Source organism: Chiloscyllium plagiosum, chromosome 14 (assembly GCF_004010195.1).
Source record: "Chiloscyllium plagiosum isolate BGI_BamShark_2017 chromosome 14, ASM401019v2, whole genome shotgun sequence".
NCBI classification, from domain to species: domain Eukaryota; kingdom Metazoa; phylum Chordata; class Chondrichthyes; order Orectolobiformes; family Hemiscylliidae; genus Chiloscyllium; species Chiloscyllium plagiosum.
The window spans coordinates 81,751,180-81,767,563 of record NC_057723.1 but is presented as its reverse complement, the minus strand read 5'-3'; the positions used below and the strand labels follow the sequence as shown (position 1 = coordinate 81,767,563).

The following is a 16,384-nucleotide window of genomic DNA, read 5'->3' as shown; positions in this document are numbered from 1 at the left end:
CATCGATTAGCCTACTTCAACTGTTGGGTTAACACGTTGTGGCGTGTGGGCTGTGCTTTTGGAGTTGCACCTAATGATGTGTAAGGTTTGGAAGATGTGAAGCCTCTCTGATGTTCAGTAATGGGCAAAGTTAGGTGTGATGCTGCCACTGATATTACAAAGTCCAACCCAATGTATGAGCACATATGTATGCTGATGAGAATGTTACTGAGAGTCATAGAGTCACAGAGATGTACAGCATGGAAACAGACCCTTCCATCTAACTCTTCCATGCTGACCAGATATCCGAAATTAATCTAGTCCCATTTGCCAGCATGTGGCACATATCCCTCTAAACCCTTCCTATTCATTTACCCATCCACGTACACTTTTAAATGTAGTAATTGTACCAGCCTCCACCGCTTCTTCTGGCAGCTCATTTAATACATGCATCACCCTCTGCATGAAAAAGTTGCTCCTTAGGTCCCTTTTAAATCTTTCCCCTCTCACCCTAAACCTATGCCCTCTAGTTCTGGACTCCCCCACCCCAAATATTAACCTTTTCTCCACAGATGCTGCCAGAAATGCTGAACATTTATAGCATTTTGTATTTTGTTTTACTTGATTTTTTTTAAACTTCTTGGTATAAATATAAAAACCTGCCCTAATATTAAAAATCACACAACACCAGGTTATAGTCCAAAAGGTTTAATTGGAAGCACTAGCTTTTGGAACGCTGTTCCTTCATCAGGTGGACAACCACATGATGAAGGAGCTGCGCTCTGACAGCTAGTGCTTTCAATTAAACCTGTTGGACTATAACCTGGTGTTGTGTGATTTTTAATTTTGTACAGCCCAGCCCAGCACTGGCATCTCTAAATTATGACTGCCCTAATATGCCCACCAGGTAAAATGAAAAGATAAAAAGTGTAGGAAATGGAAAAGGGAAAAATCTGGACATAGACAGACGTACCAGAATGTAAGGAAGAAAACTCAAATTAACAGTTTGGATAAATACCACTTATGATACAAGTTTTTCACTCAATCTTTCTTTTACACTTCCAGGTGCCAGCGGAGGAACCACATGCTCCCAGCATTCAGCCTTTTTATTCAAGTATTTTCTCATTACATTTAGGAATCAAAGCAAATTTGCTTACTCAATGTTAAAATTCCCTTTAATTGCTGCTTCCCTTTCTTCCTCTACCCACAAAATAGTGAAAAGAAATAGTGCAAAAGCTGTCCCAAAAATGATGTTATGTATCTGTTTTGGTTTTCATTTGAAGCTGAAGGAATTCAAAATATGTTCAAAACCCATTGCTTTTAAATTTAATTAGGGAGAGCAATCCATGAAATGGTGAAAAGCCATTGTTGCATTTATCATATCCTGCTACAATTATTAACTGTGGTTGAATTTCAAGTGCATTGATATCGAGATGCGGTTTGCAATATCAGTCATAAAAGTGGTTTCACACAAACTTATTGCTGAAGCTTGGTAAACCATAAGCACTGCAAAAGTTAATCATCCCAGCGTTTGAGCACAAGGGTCATGACTTGCAGCTTGCTGTACCTCTGCAGGCATTTGGAGAGGCAAATATTCTACAGGCATTTGGGGAGGCAAGGATTCATTTTGGCTCGTCAACATGGCTTTGTGTGTAGGAAATCGTGACTCACAAATTTGATAAGAGTTTTTTTGATGGGGTGACCAAGCAAGTAGATGAGTGCCTTGCAGTAGGCATTGTTTACATGGACTTTAGCAAGGCCTTTGACAAGATACGCATGGTGGACTGTTGAGTAAGGTTAAATTTTAACCAGGAAGAGCTCGCCAACTGGATACAAAATTGGCGAGACAGTAAAGGTGGTGGTAGAGGGTTGTTTTTCAGACTTAAGGCCTTTGACCAGCTGGGTCTACTGTTATTCATCACTTATATAAATGATCTAGATGCTTAGTAAGTTTGTGGATGATACCAGGATTGGTGGTATAGTGGACAGTGAAGGAGGTTACCTGGGAATGCAGGAAGATTTTGATCAACTGGGCCAGTGAGTTGAGGAATGGCAGATAGAGTTTAAATTAGATAAATGTGAGGTGTTGCATTTTGGGATGGCAAACCAGGGCAGCATATACACAGTCAATGGTAGGACCCTGCAGAGTGTTACAGAACCAAGAAATCTAGGAGTTCAGGTTCACAGCTTCTCGAAAATGGAGTCACAGGCTTTCAGCATGCTAGCTTTCATTGGTCACAGCATTGAGTATGGGAGTTGGCATGTCTTATTACAGCTGTGCAAGATGTTGGTAGGGCCACATTTGGAGTACTGTGTGTAGTTCTGCTCACCCTACTAAAGATAAGATATTATTAAACTTGAAAGAGAGCAAAAAAATTTGCTACCTGGGCTGAATGGTTTGAGTTGTAAGAGAGGTTGGATAGGCTGGGACTTTTTTCCCTGGAGCGTAGGAGACTGAGGGGGTGACATTAGAGAGGCATTTAAATCATGAGCGGCACAGAAAAGGTCGATAGCCAACAGTTCTTCCCCACAGTTGGGGAGTCTAAAACTAGAGGGCATAGGTTTAAGGTGAGAGGGAAGAGATACCAAAGGGTGCAGGGGACGTTTTGTTTTTCAGACAGAAGGTAGTAAGTGTCTGGAACAGGCTGCCAGAGGTAGTGGTGGAAGCAAGTACCATTTAAGAAACATTTAGACATGTACATGATGGCAGAGATATGGAGGGATATGGCAAGTGGGACTAGTTTAAGTTGTGAACACTGGGCAGCATGGGCAAGTCAGGTCAAAAAGCCTGCTTTTATGCTGTAGATCTCTATGACTCTAAGACTATGACTCACTGGATTAGTGTAGGTAAGGCACAAATTGGTCTATACATTTCATCTGCATTATTTCAGCAGGACAACTTGGGACCCCCTCTTCTCAATGTTGTAAGGATAACATGTACAGAACAAGGGACTCCAATAGTGACGTGTGTTTTCTTAAAGGCAGGTCATATCTTAAAAGGAAGATGGGAAATAAAAAAACATGACTGCCACTGTGAAAATTTCTGAAAAAAAACCTAAACACCGGATTACACAGAATGATCCCACCACAGTACTGCACAGTACTGCAGGGAACCAGAAGGAAGCCAAGGTCCATCCTCAGAAAGGAATGGAGATGAGCAGGAAGACTTGGAACCAAGGCAGCTGTGCCTCAACATGAGTGAATGCATTTTTCTGTGCCATCTCTTCCCCACCATACCACTAGGCATACACCATGACCCCATCAACCAGAAGCACTCACTGAATCTCAGGACTCACACTTAATTCCAGGAATCTCCACCATCTCCACCAACACTGCCAATGACACATGCCACTGATTACAATACCTCCAGATGTGGCATGTGCATCACACAAATACAGTCTCATTTAGCAGCAGGTATTCTGCTCTCTCTTTCGCAGAGAACAGTGACACATAACGGAAGGGAGCTGAGTAGAACCAGTATGAAATGTGAACTCGTCCAATTCCTGAGCCAGTGGAGCAAACAGACCTGAATATCATGGGGGTCAGCTGCAAAAGATCATTGTAACAGACACTGGAGAACATCAAGGAGAATGGCATATTTCTGGTTTATCCCCTTTCTTAACACACTACTGACTTTCATTCAGTTATCTGGCGTGCTGAGCAAATTGCTGACTGTGAACATGGTCCATGCCCCCAAACCACCACCACCCCCGCCCCCCCCCCCACCACCCCAACCCAACCTTACCCCATCACATCTTATGCCTTCAGGAAGTGAAGAACTGGCACCTACCCAGCTACAGGAGTTGAACAGGGAGAGAGCAACAGTAAAGCACTAGTGAAGAGATTACATCATTTGATCTGATATTTACAATCAGCAGCTCATGCTGAAACATAGGAAATCTTAGAGATTAATACTGGGGTAGAATCAGCACTTGAATGGCCTGCAGGCAGAACAAGGGTAAAGGATACTAACTCATATGCTGATTCTTTAGGGACAGAGATTGTGGGCAAATTAAGCTGCAGAGGAGACAGATGAAGACCTTGATGGACAACAGACAGAACAAAACACTGGCTTGCACAGTGAGAAGCTCAGTGTATTGTCTCGCCTCCTGTCATTATTGATGAGTTGAAAGGAGATTGGCATCAAACCAGCAGATGACATAGCTTTTGCACTCTACTTAGCTCCTTTGGTGCTATAGACCCAGAAGCAATGTCACTGTTGCCTCCATTCTAGATGTAGAAGAGCCGGTGTTGAACAGGGGTGGACAAAGTTAAAAATCACAAAACCCCAGATTACAGCCCAACAGGTTTAATTAGAAGCAATGGTTTTGGGGCACTTCATCAGGTAGCTGTAGAGCAGGATAATAAGGCACAGGATTTATAGCAAAAGATTACAGCGTTATGCAACTGATATGATATATTGAACAAACCTAGATTGCTGTAAAGTCTTTCATCTTTTTGAATGGGTTGCAGGTTTCGGTTCATTAATATGTGAATCCCAAAACTTCTTTTAAGTCACATTCTCAAGATAACAAGGTTTTAGGAGAAAAAGGTGATACTTCAGCTCAGACAATGCATTAAAGATGTGAGGTCAGAGTCTGTCTATATCCCAGTCTTGAGTCAGACTGGTTCTATTTCCAAAGTAGGAATTTATGAAATGTTAATGGATTGACTGCCTGCAAATTGTGCGCTTTTTGAGCAAAATAGAATGTATCTGCAAATACAATTCTGCAAATGCAAATTCACCACATAGACTTATGTGTGTGTGTGCATGATTGAGAGGGTGAGTGAGTGTGAGTGTGTGCAGGTGAATGTGCTTGTGAGTGAGTGTGCATGAGAGTGTGTTTGTGTGTGCTCATGCTTGGTGGAGTATGTGCATTAGTGTGACAGAGTATGGGCTTCTGAGAGGGTGTGTGCATGGGTGTGGGTGTGGGTGTGGGGGGTGTATGTGTGTGTTTATGAGAGAGAGAGCATGTGTATGAGCGTCTGCGTGAGTGTGAGAGTAAGTAACAGTGTGTGTGTATGAGTGCTTGTGAGTATATATACTGTAGTGGGGTCATCTGTAGTGTGACATGAACCCAAGGTGCCAGTTGAGGCCACCCTCATGGGTACCAACCTTGGCTATCAGCCTCTGCTCGGCCACTCTGCATTGTTGCCTGTCCCGAAGTCCACCTTGGAGGATGGTCACTTGAAGATCCAAGGTCGAATGTCCCTGACCGCTGAAGTGTTCCCTGATCGGGAGGGAAATCCCTGCCTGGTGATTGTTGCGCGGTGTCCATTCATTCGCGTCTGCTTGGTCTCGCTAATATACCATGCCACAGGACATCCTTTCCTGCAGCTTATGAGGCAGACAATGTTGGCCAAGTCAGATGAGTTCCTGCTGCATCGTGAGAGGTGCTGTCTCTATCTGTAATGGTAGTACTCAAGTCGACACTCTGAAACATCTGGCAGTGGTTGCCATGACAGGGTTGTGTGGTGTTGTGGTTGATGTTGTCCTGAAGGCTGGGGTAGTTTGCTGTGAACAATCATCTATTTAAGGTTTGGTGGTTGTTGAAAGGTGAGAAGTGGAGGTGTGGGGAAGGTCTTGGCGAGGTGTTCATCCTCATCGAACATGTTGCAGGCAGCGAAGAACATGACTTAGTTTCTCCTCTCCCGGGCAGTATTGGACAATGAGGGGCACCCTATCAGTTGTGTCCCGTGTCTGTCTCCTGAGGAGGTCAATACAGTTTCTTGCTGTGGCACATTGGAACTGGTGATCGATGAGTTGAGCTTTGTACCCTATGACAAATGCCCGAAACGTCGATTCTCCTGTTCCCTAGATGCTGCCTGACCTGCTGCGCTTTTCCAGCAACACATTTCCATATTAATTAACCGAAACCTGCAACCCATTCTAAAAGATGAAAGGCTTAACAGAAATCTAGTTTGTTCAATATATCGTTTCAGTTGCAAGACACTGTAATCTTTTGTTATAAATTCTGTGTCTTTTGATCCTGCTCCACAGCTACCTGGTGAAAGAGCAGCGCTCTGAAAGCTAGTACTTCCAAATAAACCTGCCTCCATTCCTGACAGTGCATCTTTGCCACCCTGTGAGTTGACAGAAACACTCTTGTGATAACCATATCAAAACACACAAAAAAGAAATATCCATGCATTTTCCATAATGTGTTCTTGACCCTACATCTGGAGCTTTGACTAAAGCAGAACACAGCTTGCACACTTCTCTACTGTTTTTGTTTTAGTTCTGGACTGCTGACCTGTATTGGCCAATTCTGGAACCTGGCATTATACCAGCTGTCTGAGCTGTGAGATGTCAGGATTACACAATGTTTCTGGGCTCTGGCACCCACAGGGGACACAGTGTGAAGCACTGCCTGGGGAACTGAGTTCACACTGAATAGTGCCAAATGAAGCAATAAATTTCTCATCCAATGCAGTTTTTCAAATAATTGATCTTTGTTAGTATACAAAGTTGGCACAGATAGTCCCACAATATTCCTCATGTATGTAGCCATAAACATTGTAATGTCATAGTAATTTGATAAACAAATAGATCTAAAAGCTTTGAGAAGTATTGGAAGAAATTTGCAGTTTACCATGTTCTACATTTATCAATTTAATGTGACTTTTTTCAATGCATTTACATTCCATAGCTTAACTATTTAAAACTCACTCGTTTCTGTAAACTTGCAATCTGTTTTCTCGTTTCAACATCCTTTCCTCCCGTTTCCAGAAACTTCTTGTAGGCTAAGTCAAAAGCTTGGCCAATAGTTAATGTTATTTCTTCAGCCTGAAACAGATTTTTAAAAAAATCTCAACTGGTGTTTGAAATTTTGATATTGATATTGCTACACCAATATCAGTTAAAAACTATATCTTTGGCTGTGAAACTATTAGACTGTGAGCACTGTTATATAAATGCTACTAATATTAGTTGTTTTAGGCAAATTTGCTGAAGAGGCATATTTATCGGAATTGGAAGTTTTACAAGTGAATTAATATTCTACTTGATTTAAAGAATCGTGTATTAATGTGCATCGAGTATATATCAGAGCCTGAAACCTCAGAAATTGAACTTGTACAAAAGCAAGTAACATTTTTGTCATATTTCCTAAACCCACATAATTGGGAATAAAACGGGACTGTAACTCAATATTTGGCTAAAAGTATCTTTTTTTTAAGACAACCCTTTGTTTTCTGATTGTATCTGTAATCAAATATTGTTTTTAACATTTTTTGCATTTCTCCACCCTCCCCAGCTAGTACTGCTCACAGGTTGTGTGCCAATTAAACATTTTTTGCATAATGGGTCACTCTATCAAATCTCTCTTATTTTGCTTTTTGGCAGAAGTGAAATAGCAGACACATGTCAACTGGGCCCTAAAATGCTCCTAGTTACCTTGTAACACTCTCACACCAATACCTACGGCAAATGGGTTTGTCAGATGAAACAGTGTGCGAACAACCAGGTAAGCTGAGGTGGTCAGCTTCCCTCTTTTTAATCCCCTCTTATTGCTCACAAATATTTCTATTTTATCTTTTCTCTAGCATGTAGATATCACACTCCAATTAAACATCGTTAACCAGATCAAAAATAAAGAGAGAATTCCAAGATTTTCTTGAGTGAAAGGGAGTGGAGTTTTATTGCTGGTTAAAATTGAAAAACATAAGAGAACACATCTAAAACTTACATACAAACACAGGTAATAAAATTTTAAAGTAAAGGGACCATGCAGATGGGTGCCTAGTACATACAGGGGTTATAAAAGCAGGTAAAGTTACAGATCATAAGAGTCCTTTGGGTTGAGAGATTGAAAAGACCAAAGTCCAACTGTGGTGCTGCTGCCTTATTTCTTCCATACTGTTGAAGCTCCAGATATTCTGGCGTTCTCAGTGAATGGATGTAATTGTTTCAAGTTGATTTTTTGTTAGCTAGTTTCTGACCTTTCCAAAGAGATCAGGAGGGACAGAAGAGTTTTCAAAATCCTTGCTGTTATCAGTCCTTGCTTTTACTCTCTTTTTGTTCAAAGGCTGTTGATATACCATTCTGCGGATTCTGGTATCTCTGTCATTGCTTCATTTCAAGCTGGATGGTCGTAGGGAATCTTTCAACTCTCAATTGCCATATATAGGAGAGTAAAACAAGAAGAGAATTTCTTGATGCTTCACTGAGTTCCAGTGCCTCTTGATTAAAATGATAATTCTGATACAGAGGGCTTCACATATTCCATGTGCCTTGTCTTGGATTGTCAGGTGATCACAGCAGCAATGCCTGGTCAGTAAAATTATTTTTACTCCATGAAAGTTTCTAGTATTCTAGTCAAGTTATGCAAGCTGAATATTGATAGTCCATTTTCACCTCTGTCATAACAAGTAACATATACAAAGACATACATAGCAAATGAGAAATATGACATTGGTACTGGCAGTAGGGTGTTGATTCATCCAGTTTTATACTGAACAGACCAATTTCCAGCTGGTTTGCTCCCTCTCAGGTACTAGATGCTTTCAACCTATTTTTAGGTTGAAGAACCATCCACTAAGAACCACCATTAAACATTACTTTAGTTATTTATTTATGTTAATAATTTAAAATCACAATTATATTGGTTCTGAAAATGTCCACATGGATTTGATTGGACCATACAAATGCACACAATTATGACACCTTCATGCTATGGGGCAGCACAGTGGCTCAGTGGTTAGCGCAACTGCTGCACAGTGCCCGGGACCCAGATTCAATTTCAGCCTCGGGTGGCTGAGTGTGTGGATTTTACACATTCTCAGTGTCTGCGCAGGTTTCCATTGGATGCTCTGGTTTCCTCTCACAGTCCAAAGGTGTGCAGGTCAGATGAATTGGCCATGCTAAATTGCCCAAAGTGCATTAGTCAGAGGAAAACGGGTCTGGGTGGGTTACTCTTTGGAGGGTTGGTGAGGACTTGTTGGGCCGAAGGGCCTGTTGCTACGCTATAAGAAACCTAATCTATCTCTATTGCTTGCAGGTGAATAATAGAGCTTTGTGTCTTTATTGTTTTTGTGAATGGTGTTTATGCAAAATACCAACAAGGAAGCAAGGTAATATCTTAACCTAACACATTTTGAGTTGCAGTCAAATATTATTGTAATATGCCCTATAAACCTGAAGGAAATATCAAAAGTGGTCAAGTTAAGCAAATGCATATTTGTAATAACATAATTAAGACTTTTTATTAAAACAAATCTTGTCCCATTCCAGCTATAACTTGATTGAGTTTTATGTCTTCTTTTAAAAGTCATTTATAAACTTGATTTTTGTTCCTCCAAATGAAATTTAAGAATTTATTTTTGGTATTATTTTAGAAATGTTATAAATTGTCCAAACCCACAAAACAATAAAAATGCATAAAATGTAACCTTCCATCTGGTTTTAGTCAGAAGTAAATACTTTTTGAATTCACTCATCCTACTTAATAGGTTTTAATTCCTATGTGGGGAAGGGAGAGTGCTCTCAGTATAATCTTCTTTTCAATCTTCTATTGGTCTACAGGTGATGTTGACCATATGTGTCTAATTGAAGGTCATTCTGGAATATTTTCCCCCATTCCCAACAACAGGATTTGAGCTTATTGTTAGTTTAACCATTCTGCCATTTATTTATTATGCAATATTTCTTTTTTTAATTTCAAGTTCATAAGTTTTCATTTCTTTCTAATGTCTTTACTATCTCTGTGCAGCATCTGGAATATTGTTGTACTTTGACAGCTTGTCCCAATATATTAAATTTGTGGTATAATCACTGAAGTCAACTTGGGTCACTATGACCTTGGCGTTAGTCTCATGAGTCACACTTAGAAGTTGCAATTTTTTGTCACCAACTATCAGTTGCAATGGAATTGCTTGTCCCACCAATCCCATATTTGCTTACAATTTTAAACAAGACATAGCCTAACTCCACACTTGTTTGTTCTTTCTGATGCTTCAAGTATTGAAAAATCATTACCTTGGGCCCCTTTACATGAGGAGTGAATTGTGGAATGCTAAACAAATGATCACTACTGCAATGCTCATTCTCAATGTTTTCAGCCTGGCCCAAGTGAAATCATTTTTGAATGTGTATAGGGGCTCCAGCAATAGGCACTTTAACCTACTACTGAGTAAGTGTAAGCGTTATCCTTTGGTTATTTGCAACCACCATCTTGAGGGGTCAATAATACTGCAAGACATGTAAGCTATCTCAGGAAATTAAATACAGTCTCCTTTCTGGCCATCTTTGTATATAGCAACACCTCAATTTCAAAGCTATTTCTCTAGCCATTAGATTGTTATCTGATTTATCCATTGGGGTAAAATATTATAAAATATTTACTATTTGTCATTGAACTTTTCCAGCAATTTTAGATAACCAAACAATTTAAAGCCTGAAACAGAGAATGATATTTAGTTTAATGGAGGTGATCGCAAAGCATCATGTCACTTTTATTTTTGGCAAGGCCTGTTAAATTAAAGGCCAGTGAGACAGTTGGCTATGAGATGGCCAGCCTATCCCAGCATTAAGGAGCTTGGAGACCTGCTCACCAAGACCTGCTGAGCAATTATAGGCTGGCAGCTCTTCAATGTTCAGCAGTGCCACTGGGAGGCAGTGGCTGTAGCAAGTATCACAGCCACTTGAGATCCAGAATAGTTGTCTGCCCTAGGCACAGATGAGAGCCAGAGGGAGGGTTGGGGCGTAAGGCTGTTTGTAGGAAGGGCAGGGGGATGGCTCTCCACAGCTCACCCTTTTCCATTACCACTCACTTGGTCAGGAAACTTTAAGTGCAGATGACTCCTAACTTACTTGCTCTTTGGGGCCCATGCAAAGTTGGTACCCCATCCACTACTGAATGATTACCAGAGGTGGCAGCATGAGGACCTTAAGTGAGCTTTAATTGCCCCCAAAGGTTTTCAATTGGCAATAGTGCAGCCAGACTCTCCACAAGCCTTCCCATCAAAGATTAAATTCTGATAAAAGCAGGAAAGTGGTCAGCTCCCCAACCACCAACTTCATTAGATGCTTGCCAGTAAATCCTCTGGAGTGAACAAGCAGTAAACTACATCCATCGATCCAAAACTTTTTAAAAATCATTTTTTACACATTAGGTTTAAAACAAGTTCACAGAACTAATGGCTGATCAGAATAGCTTGCTCAAATTATTATCGTCCAATGTAAACACTGTCCCTCTTGGAGACTAATCCAGTTATAACACATTAAGAGTTTCAAAGGGAGTTGCAGTAAAAAGAAGTAATACCTCTGCCAAATGACATTCAAATGTTTCTGTTCAAACATTCAGGGAATCATACTTCTTCCCAATAGAAAACACATCCAGCATTTGAAGGAGAAAAATATAATACAATGCTGATGCAGTCAATTCATTACACATTATACTTGGGAAAATCCAAACATTTTCTCCTCCTGAACAAAAACCTGCACGTGAAAGTAAACCATTGTCACCTTCCTTGCGAAAAGACATCTGCAAGCTGCATTACTAAAGTTTAGTGCCACCATGACTTCACTCGTCATAGGCAGGACTATGTGTGCTCTGGTGTTGAATTCAAGTCTTGCTGTAAACAGGTGTCATGACAAGTGCCGCACTTAGTTTTTCTCGATGATGTTGATGTCAAATGTTTTATTTTTGAAAAGTTGGAAGCTAAAGGGCCCTTTTGAGTCATGTATCCTTGCTGACTTCATTGAAGCTCCGTGGGTCTGCCATGTTTTCTCTTTCTGCTTCTGCAGTTGGCAGTCTCAACAGTCCCATCATTTCTCATATTCCTGAAGTCAATGAAGGCAAGCAGCTGCAACTAAAACCTGAATCCAGCAAGCCACATTTGGAAGCCTATTTAGAATCTGCATGATGTTGGATTTACCCATACATTTTGCAAAAATATACAAACTTATTCAAATTAACCATTGCAGTTGATTGATCACACTTATAAATTGTGTTGCACACATTCTACTGTAGGAACTTACTAAACAATCTAGCCATTAATGTAACAGTTCATTGTATTTTATACTTACACACTTTTCACTATCGAACACATAACACATGTGCTTATTCGATTCAGCATCCTTGCAAATAAAAGTAAATATCTTCTTGTCAGTTTTGTCATCAGCACAAAAAGATATTCGGTGTAATTGGCAATTATGCAGCATTTCCTGCAATGTAAACAAATGTTGTTTCCTTTATTGTGACATTATACATAATGGAAAATAAATCAAGTACCAAAAGATGAATTCAGATTAGTATTTATGAACTGACTGCTCCTTACGAAATCCAAGGGGGAATCTTTTAAGACCAGTCTCATTTGTTTAAATTAACATGCCTAGTTGCCTCTAATTACCATACCCCATTTTGACCTGCGTGAAACCTAATCAACCCAGAACGTATCACCTTGCTCCATAACTCTCCAACTATCTCTGTCAAACAGATTCTCCTATTCTCAATTACAGAAAGCAGAAATTGTAACATGGGAAACCTATAACAATACTAATGAGCAAAATATGTTTGTTGTTGCACATCAATCTTCCTGTAGCAATGATATTTTTGGAATTGCAAACAACCAACTTGGCTTCAAAGACACTGTGCAATTTTGAGCATGATCTGGAATCTGCAAACAATTTTGGGTAATTTTCTTCCTTATGTGCCTGCAATAACTTCTTACTTTTCTTTGATCTTCTTGAAGAAAGCCCGGTCTCCTTTTCTGAGATTACTCTTCTGTTCAACTGGAAGAATAACCTCCCTTCATTCTGCCTCAGTCCACCAAAGTCCTTTACCGAGGTGAGTTGATTTTCGTAAAATCTTAAGATGACTTCCCTGTTCATTACCAATGAGCTCCCCAGAACTGTAAACATCGGGTACGATGGTAAACAGCCCATTTCCAAACGCTAGTAAGTGGATATTAATAGATAGCACCAGTAAAGATGACAATGAGTTACAGAAGGGAGGCTCACTTAGTTTGTGTGTGTCACCAGTAATCTAAGTGGTGATGACAGCCTCAAAAGAAGTCAAGTATATTTTACTGTTACGCACAGTGAAACACAGAGGTAATTCTATATGTATTTTTTTAAATCAATGGGAGTTGTAACAGCATATCTATGTCAACAATCCTTCAGTGGACCATAAGATAATTTAATAACTTGTAAGTATTACTTTTTTACATCACACAGTTTTAACATTTGTCTATTCTTTTTATACATTCATGCAATATGGGCATTGTTGGCTAGGTCGGTATTTGTTGCTAATCCCGAATTGTTCTGAGGGCAGTTAAGAGTCAACCACATTGCTGAGGTCTGGAGTAATATGAAAGCTATATAGCGAACCAGAAAGGTATTTATGACAATGGTTACAAGATTACATTCGACTATCTTTTATTCCAGATTTTTATCGAATACCAATTTCACCACCTGCCATGGAGGAATTTGAACCCCTGTCCCCAAATCAAGAGCCTGTGTCTAGAGATTAATGGTGCGGTGACATTACAACCATGCCACTGCCTCTCCAAATTCACCCGAGACTTAAGGCAACCCTAAATAATAATTAAACACATTAGATTAAGAAACAGAAGTGAGGGCATTTTCCTTCATGTATCACTTGTATAAACTCCTTGCAATTACACGCTTGACTATCATTTCTTCCAATCAATTGATGCTACAACGAGTTAGTCCGAAGCCTTAACTCCATTTAATGGTAACCAACAGCAAAGATGGTAAAAGATAAATAAATAAAAACAAAGAATTACACACAAAAACATGAAAAAAATGATTGCCAACAGCTACTTAATTCACAATTTCCATAAATTTAACAATTTCTTTTGAGCAGCTGGGGTAGGGGATCAGAAACATAGGCTGGTGACTGAACTTGTCAAAAGGGGATGAAATGAGAAGATTATTCCCTTCTCAGTTCCTTTAAAATGTTCCACGCTTTATATTTGCCCACATTATTAGCTTCATAGTGTCAAAATATTAAAAGAAAATGGAGTCAGTCAGTCCATGCAAAAGTAATTGCAGATTAATTTTTGTCAGTAAGCAAATTTGCAGACTCACCTAGTGAATTATCATGAGCACCTGCAAAATGGACAACCTTTCAAAAAACAATAAATCAGGCCAGTTTTGTGGATAATGCTGGTTTCCAATGCAAGGCATTTTTAACATCAGCATTGGGGAAAACAAAAATCACAGATTCTTAATTTATGCAGGATGTAACTTGTGCTTAAAATTCCTCAATCTTTTGTACTATTCTGTCTGACTTTGAATGCATTTAGTGTAAAATGGTAGAAATTCTTCTGCAAGCTAACAGCAATCCATTTCAGGATTGACTAATCATGTCAAGTGCAGTGTCTATATCACATTCAGGATTATACGTAGAGATAAATGTCTAATTCATCTGAATAGCTTTTTCAGTGTTTTTTTTCTGTCCTTTGTATTCCAGCTGACACTAATTTAACAGGGTTATGTCAAGGGTCCCACGTTTTCCTCCAGCTTTGTGTCCATCTTGGTTATGAGGAGGTGAATCAAAAACATCTGAGGTGAATAAAAAAAGATTGACTGTACTCATTGTTTATATTATCCATTCCCTCTCTTCTTAACAAAACTAATTAACTCACAATTTACTACATTAATATTTTTTGTGTTATGCATCTGCCCTTTCCACCAGATTAGATCCTCTGGAAGTCAGTTACCATCATCTTCAGTACTAATAGCATTTCCCATTCTGTGTTATCCACAAACTTATACCATTCACCAGTACTCTCTGCTTTCTATCAATTAATCAATTTTGAATGCTTGCAGGTAGTGCCTCTTTAAACTCATGGGTTTCAACTTGGCTTTGAAGTCCATTAGATAGTTTGGCAAATTCCTTTTTCAAAGTCCATACCTCCATAAAATTCTCATCAACTATATCCATGACTTGATCAAATGAACTTTTTGTCAACATAAATGCTCTTTTAAAAAATATTCCTGTTGGCTTTCCATATTGTTCCAAGTGCCAATTAATATTTTCCCAGATTAATATAGTCCAAAGTATTAGCACTATCGATGTTAGGCTGATTGCAGTTTGGTTGCTGGGTTAATATCTCTCTCCTTAATTCAATAAGGTTGCGCCATTTATAATTCACCATATTTCGACCTAACTTCATCCCCCATTTAGTGTTCATCAACCTGAGGCTGCAAAATATACCTGTGGTACTGTCTCCTCATACATGACCATCCTATTAGAAATTTAACTGTGTATTTCCAATGTGCAAGCAAGGAGTGCCTTTGGTTATTGTTGATTATTCCTCACTTCCTTGCCTACTGGGGTCACCATTCCGATACAGAAATCCATTAATTTGGAGATTTCTCCTGTACCACTGGGAGTATGAGGGTAATGTAGTCACTCTGCAGAAACCCAAGCAAAGTTTCCATTCTGCTACATGGAGGGAAATGTTAACTGTATTTACTTTAAGTGACATAGGTTATAGGCCCTTTTTATTATTTAAATTGCTTGTTTCCCCCCTATGCTACACCTTATGTAGCCACATATTCCAGGCTATAACTCACTTGGTCTGAAAGATCAGGAGTTCCCCTTGGTCCCTCTTCTCAGTGTCAAAACTGCCATTCATGAGCACAAAAAGCATTTCTGCTGTTACTTGTGCAACTCCCAAGTGGCCCTGCAGAGCGATCGCATGGTGTCCAGCAACATACTTGAGAGCATTAGCATTGCAGGATTGCAATGTGAAAATGCAGGGCTTGGGGAAATGTTGTCTATTGCAGAGGGTGGGGTTTCTGGGTTATCAGCCCCAGATACTTTTGTGGCAGAGTATCTGGTATCCCAAACAACTCTGTCCCTGGTTATCTCTGCACAAGTTCTCCAGAATAGTGTCTCAGGCACAATAACCTTGATCAAAGTTTGTGCGAAGATTTGTAGCTCGGGTGCTCGTTGTTGTGATTCTGTTCGCCGAGCTGGAAGTTTTTGTTGCAAACGTTTCGTCCCAGGCTAGGCGACATCATCAGTGCTTGGGAGCCTCCTGCGAAGCGCTTCTTTGATGTTTCCTCCGGTGTTTATAGTGGTCTGTCCCTGCCGCTTCCGGTTGTCAGTTTCAGCTGTCCGCTGTAGTGGTTGGTAAATTGCTGTTATGAGTCCTAGGGGTCGCAGTAGAGAAGAAGAAAAGGATAGCCAACTCCCATTCCTAGACGTGATGGTACAGAGAACACCAGACGGAGAATTCACTACAAGAGTATACAGGAAAGCCACACACACAGACCAAGTCCTAAACTATGAAAGTAACCACCCCAACACATACAAACGAAGCTGCATCAGGACACTATTCAAAAGGGCCACAACAAACTGCAGTACACCAGGACTGCAAAAAGAAGAAGAGGAACACCTATACAAGGTATTCGCCAAAAACAGATACC

General features: G+C 39.9%; 1 protein-coding gene across 8 annotated transcripts in view; it reads right to left on the bottom strand.

Moving 5' to 3' along the window:
• The window catches only part of gulp1a (GULP PTB domain containing engulfment adaptor 1a), a 379,864-nt gene that overhangs the window by 58,296 nt on the left and 305,184 nt on the right, over positions 1-16,384 (bottom strand). For all 8 annotated transcript variants that reach the window (XM_043704094.1, XM_043704098.1, XM_043704097.1 and 5 more), the window contains 2 exons: positions 12,008-12,145; positions 6,650-6,766 (listed from right to left, as the gene is read on the bottom strand). In XM_043704094.1, the coding sequence (XP_043560029.1) occupies positions 6,650-6,766; positions 12,008-12,145 (255 nt within the window). The remainder of the gene's footprint in view (positions 1-6,649; positions 6,767-12,007; positions 12,146-16,384) is intronic.